Below are 6548 nucleotides of genomic sequence, written 5' to 3' on the forward strand. Positions count from 1 at the left end.
CTCTCTCTCTCTCTCTCTCTCTCTCTCTCTCTCTCTCTCTCTCTCTCTCTCTCTCTCTATCTATCTATCTATCTATCTCTATAGTACCTGCTACGAAGACCGACGCGTGGCCACACTGGATGTCCTGGAGGCTGCAGCTGCTGGTCAGCTGCTCTGGTGGTGTAGCATAATGTCTGAAAACAAACCAACAACAATCACTTCAAACCGCACTTTATCGGTAAAGAACCGAGATGATGATGATGATGATGATGATGATGATGATGCTTACTTTAGGAATTTGACATCGGCTATCTTTTCCAGAGCTTTGACCACGGCCATCCTGGTGAACACTGACTGCACAAAGAGACAAAAGACAGGTTGTATTGATCCTATAATAATAATAATAATAATAATAATAATAATATAGAATACAATGTAAATAGGACCTTCCATCAGACAGAGGACAGTTAAGTAGCCTGTTTTTTTTTGCAATTGTTTCAACGAGTACATTGCCCGTTCAAAATGTGCCTGTTTGGCCTGTGGTGGTGATGCACGGAGCATTCTTAACAACTATTTTACCACGAAATTAGTCACAGAAGGACCCCAAAGCACACTGTATCCACATTGTATCGCCTACTAATGACCTACTGTGCACAATCTTTATTGTTCAGACGTTTAATTTAATTCACCACTTGCACACACGTCATTGAACGCCTCTCCTAAGTGGGCGTGGCATCGTTGGAAAGTCTAATAAATCCCATTTTAGTGTGACAATGTTCTGGAGATATGTGGCTTGGTATAAAATGGGATTAAATTATACTTTTTACTAAAGAATCCCTCATAATCTGCGTTCACTTTTACTTCTCCCATTGGACTCAACACACTCAGGACCTGCCACTAGTCCCCCAAAGAGGCGTGGCCGTGACACAGAGTCAGGGTATTACTCCGAGTTGGGGCGTCTCGCTTCTAAAACGTCTCTATAACGTTGCGAAAAGTGCAGAAAAAGAACGAGAAAATGTTAAAATTTTACCCGGAAAGACACATAGTTGCGTCTCAACGGGAAGCAAAATATCAACAATTTTATTCAAATTCTTTTGTCACTTTTTAGCGTTTTTTTTATTTTTATTTTTTGTTCCTAATTTTTTTTCTTCACTTTTTCTAACTTTTCTTCTTCTTTACATTTTAATTTTTTTGTAACTTTTGGGCTGTTTGAAAAAAAAAAACTGCCCATTTTTTCTAAATTTTTGTCACTTTCTTGCTGTTTTAAATACATGTTTTTTTTTTCTTAATATGTTTTTTGTCGCTTTTTCAAATGTTTCTTCTTCTTTACATTTTCAATTTTTTTGTCACTTTTTTGATTTTTTTTTCTGTCACTTTTTGGGCCGTTTAAATAAAAGAAATTCAAGTTTTTTTCAAAGTTTCTCTCATCTTTGACTGAGTTTTTGATTTTTTTGTCACTTTCTTATTGTTTGAAATACACGTTTTTATCAATTGTCTTCCTGTGTTTTTGTAGAACTTTTTCAACATGTGTCACTTTTTTTGGCGTTTAAAAAAAAAAAAAAATGGAGTCTTGCACCCTTGACTACGTATCGTCAAGGCTGTTTCTGCCTTCCCTGCTCCACCTGTAAAGCACTTTGGGTCAACTGTTCGTTTATATGTGCTTTACAAATTAAATGACTGATATGACGTGTAATTAATGAGCCAGGCCATCGGTTTCACCATGTTCAATCTTTACCCTCATGTTGTCCTCGGGTCCAATTGACCCGTTGTCCTATATCAATGTTCTTTTTAAGTCCCCAAAATAACATGATTGATTCCACCCAACGCTCTTTGCCAAGTACAAATCTCTACTTTCATTAATTTTGGGGCGTCTTATTCAATTTTATAGCATTTGTAAAACAAATTGAAGTGTTTTTGAAATAGTATTGAGTAAAAGTTGACATATTCCAGTCTGTGATTATCATCAACATCCATTCCTTTAATTTTAGTCTCAATAATTCCTAATTTCTGCTTTTCTAACTCAAACATTAGGTCTAATTTCCTATAAATGAGGTTTATTGACCATAAATTCAAAAAATAACTGTAAAGCTAAAGTTATTAAGTTAGTGTTACGTAGTGTTGAAAACATCAAAGTGACAAACATTGAATAAAAGCGTCAAAAGAGTTGAAAAAAGGGACAAAAACGTAAGAAAAAGTTAAAAAACACTGATAAAAAGCATCATCAAGTGTTGACTTTCAACGCGGGAAGACAACACAAGGGTTAATGCTAAGCTAACCTAACCCGTGCTATCTGTTTTCTCATCTCAACGCGACAACAAAACGTCCCCCTCCTGATCGTAAAGTCTCCCGGACCCGTTCGGTCCTCACCTGTTTGTTCCTGGTGGGTCGGAAGCAGTCGGCGCACGTCGATGCTCTGCGAGGAGGACAGAAAACAGGAAGCGGATCACTACGTGGTTTTCATCTGGTCCCCGTCCCACGTTAAAGACTAGTCCCGCCTGAGGCTGACATCATGAGATATCTATGACAGACATCAGCTGTTTGACCTGCGTACTACTGTTAAAAAAAGGTGAAGATCCATGAATGAAGCTCAAATTCTGCTATTTACAAACATCTAACAGTCCCTCCAGGATTTGGCGATAATCGCGCCAATTCACGCAAATTCAACCAATAACCGCGACTTTGGTGCCACCTGCAATTTTCGACCAATCACCGCAACTTTTCCCCAAATTTGACCAATAACCGGAGATTTCCCTGCAACTTCAACCAATCACAGCAGTCCCATGTTCCAGACTCTATATCACTGTTATGTCTTTTCCACCAAGGCTAACCAGGTGCTGGTTCTGGTTCTGGTGCTGTTGCCGGTTCGGTGCTGGTTCTACTCACCAGTTCTCTAAGAACCAGCTGGATCCTCCCCAGCCTGAGAGCCAGCAGACCGGTGGTTTCCCCCCAGACCAGACCACGGTGGTTCTGGTTCCCATCCATGTCCAGAGCTAACATTAACAGCTCTCTATGGTTAACAGCTGACCGGGGTTTCAAAATGGCGGCCAGACGTTTTGGTTTCCGAACGTCATGGTAACCCCCTCCCCCCCCCCACCCCAGCACCTGACGTAACCTGGTCTTATCTCTAGACCAGCGCTACGTTGGTGCTGAGTTGGGACCCATGTTCTTGGCCCAGAACCAGGTTTATTTGTGTGGAAAAGCAAAGAACCGGTTCAATGTTTGACTCCAAACCAGAACCAGCACCAGAACCGCCTTGGTGGAAAAGACATATGTGACTCTGAGAGCCAACGACCCCGTGACAGTTAAAGAACAACAACTTTTTTTGCACCTTCTCTGTCTCCCGCAACTTCATTGCAACAAACGTCGCAACTTTTATCAAATTCTTTTTGCAAAATCAGGCATTTTGGGCCGCAACAAACTCAAAAAAAATGGCCGTCAAATCCTGGAGGTACTGATCTAACGTCAGAAACCTGACATCACAGCTTCGTCTAGATCCGCAGAGATGTTCGGACTCACAGGAAGTGGCAGTCGGCGTCCGTGTCCGGGTGAGAGAACACCACGCCGACCTCAAACGGACTCTGGAATAAACAAAACAAAGGGTGGAAAAGTAGGTTATTTAAAAAAAATTAAATTTAAATTAAAAAAAGGGAGAAAAATAGAAATGAAATGCTTTTAAATCCCAAGACTTGCTGTGAAAACGTAAACAGAGAAAAGAGACGCTCAAATTAAAAAGTCAAGTTTTGTACAATTTAGTGTGAATTTTATCTTCCTTTTTTTTTTTTAAATCTTTGCTTACCCTGGTAACCACAGCAACGCCCCCCAGCTCCTTGGCGACCAGGCCCTGCATGACCCACTTAAAAGCCTCCTTTACCGGGATGATGTCGTCCTTGTCGACCGCCATGCTCTTCTCTCTGAGTGAGTGAACAAGAGTTAAGAATACTTAAAGCCTTCAGCACGCACACACACACACACACACACACGCACGTACACACACACACACACAGACGCACACACACACACACACACACATCAAAATATATTCAAGTCTGATATATAAAATGCAGAAAAACAAATTTTAACTTCTCCTGATGCAGAAAAAACTGGGGCACACACACACACACACACACACACACACACACACACACACACACACACACACACACACACACACACACACACACACACACACACACACACACACACACACACACACACACACACACACACACACACCAAAAACCAACCAAAAGGTTATTTTACATTTTCATGCTCTCCATGTGTTTTTATATTAGCACTTACCTTTTTTTTTATTATCATGTAGCACTTTGGGATTTGCGTAAATATAAAGTGCATTACAAATTAAATGTATCATTATTATTATTATTATTATTATTATTATCTTGTCAATGTTGATTACATGTCTTGCCCTGATGTTATGTGTGCTGGACTTTGTGTTTTCATCCTTTGATTGTATTGGACGTCTTTTCCCACGTAGGGAATTCTTAATGAAATTAAATAAATCAAATCAAAAACCAGACGTGCAGAAATGGGCCATTTAAGTGACACTTCCACGCCGCACAACCCTGAAGCGGATCGCTGGATCCCTTCTTATCTGGTCTGATCGGGACCTAACTTGTGATTCCACGTGACGTCAGACTGACGTGAGGTTTGAAGTGGAGGAGACAAGACTGTTAATTTACCTCATTTCCTTCTTTACATGAAGCCAACAGGAGTGCTGCAGGATAAATACATAAAAACCACATTAACAGACACAATAGGGACTCAGCCAATACCATCATATCACAACTGTCTTATTGGCTGTATTAGCCCTCCTATAACATCTACATCTTATAACTTATAACTTATTCCCTGTGACATAGTGTTCTTATTCAGTCAGTTTATAGGTTATTATGTTTATATTTCATAGTTAATATTTTATCATGATCTACTGCACTGTTCAATCCCTGCACTGTCATCATTACACACAGTATCTCACCTTATCATGATCATTGCACTTCTGTGAGTGTATATATGTGTGTGTATATGTGTGATATCTATGTGTATATGTGTGTATGATAGATATATGTGTGTGTATATGTGTGATATCTGTGGGTATATGTGTGTATGATAGATATATGTGTGTATATGTGTGATATCTGTGTGTATATGTGTGTATGATAGATATATGTGTGTGTATATGTGTGATATCTATGTGTATATGTGTGTATGATAGATATATGTGTGTATATGTGTGATATCTGTGTGTATATGTGTGTATGATAGATATATGTGTGTATATGTGTGATATATGTGTTTATACGTGTGTATGATAGATATATGTGTGTATACGTGTGATATCTGTGTATACATGTGTATGTATGTGTGTATGTGTGTTGTGTTATGGGTGTCTTGCTACTGGATGCCTCAAATTTCCTTTGGGATGAATAAAGTAAGTACAGTAAGTAAGTAAGTATGTATGTGTGTATGTATGTACTATCTATCTATGATAACGTGAGAGCGGCTAAACTTTTCAAGGCACACACACACACACACACACACACACACACACACACACCTCGCGGACACACAGCTGAGCGGGCAGAGACACAGACAGCACCAGGGTGTCGAACTCGTACTTTTCTGCTTTCACCTTCTCCGCTATCTGCGAACACAGAACAAAAACATCAAGTCCACCTGATCCACGACCCAATCGGACACTGGGGAATCGGAATATTTTACAGCACACACACACAAACACACACACACACACACACACACACACACACACACCTTTACGGCCGGGGTCGGGCCACAGAGATCCTGTAAAATCCCCAAACACACCACACACACACACGGCTCTTCATCCTTCAGTTTGACCGCGGCAGCATCACCATCACCAGGACCAGGACCAGCAGCAGCAGCTCTCTCTGATGGGGCATCGGTCCCACTGGGCTCCAGTTTCACCCTCTTACTCGGTGGTTCTGATTCTGGTGCGTTGTTGTTGTTTTCTTCTTCTGTGGTCTCGGCCGCTGTTGAATCTTTTGATGTGTTGTCCTCTGCATCGCTGATGAAAGCTTGAAGTTCTTTAAGTGTATCCTGATGAAAAATTACACAACGCATTAAGAAGGACACCAGCCGTTTTAAACATATTCATAATTAGGGCTCGGTATCAAACCTCGATATCTTCAAAATTATTTAAAAATTTGATATGCCGATATATCTTTTAAAAATCCAGAAACACGTTACAAAACAAACAGATTTTCCTAACATTAGTTATTTGTAGTTATTTATGAGTTCTCACGAAAATAATATGATAATTTTTTTAAACAGAACATCAAAATATGTTAAAGTTCTGATAAATAAACTTAAGATATGAAACTTAAAGTCTATTAAACAAAAACACAATAACGAAAAATAATAATCAGTGTTGCTAACAAGGACGTTGTAGAGCGTCCTCTGGTGGACAGACTATGTAACGCCATCACTAACAAGGACGTTGTAGAGCGTCCTCTGGTGGACAGACTATGTAACGCCATCACTAACAGGGACGTTGTAGAGCGTCCTCTGGT

At 40.0% G+C, this 6548-nt stretch overlaps 1 protein-coding gene across 1 annotated transcript in view; it reads right to left on the reverse strand.

The window, feature by feature from the left end:
- pus10 (pseudouridine synthase 10) overlaps positions 1-6117 on the reverse strand; it is a 13093-nt gene extending 6976 nt beyond the window's left edge. The window contains exons 1-8 of the mRNA XM_034901095.1: positions 5770-6117; positions 5555-5641; positions 4680-4714; positions 3776-3890; positions 3496-3557; positions 2347-2392; positions 269-333; positions 88-173 (exon numbers count right to left, since the gene is read on the reverse strand). Coding sequence (XP_034756986.1) covers positions 88-173; positions 269-333; positions 2347-2392; positions 3496-3557; positions 3776-3890; positions 4680-4714; positions 5555-5641; positions 5770-6099 — 826 coding nt within the window. The 5' untranslated portion in view covers positions 6100-6117. The remainder of the gene's footprint in view (positions 1-87; positions 174-268; positions 334-2346; positions 2393-3495; positions 3558-3775; positions 3891-4679; positions 4715-5554; positions 5642-5769) is intronic.
- Positions 6118-6548: the final 431 nt, after the last annotated feature.

The sequence above is a fragment of the Etheostoma cragini genome, chromosome 2 (genome assembly GCF_013103735.1).
Source record: "Etheostoma cragini isolate CJK2018 chromosome 2, CSU_Ecrag_1.0, whole genome shotgun sequence".
Taxonomy (NCBI): domain Eukaryota; kingdom Metazoa; phylum Chordata; class Actinopteri; order Perciformes; family Percidae; genus Etheostoma; species Etheostoma cragini.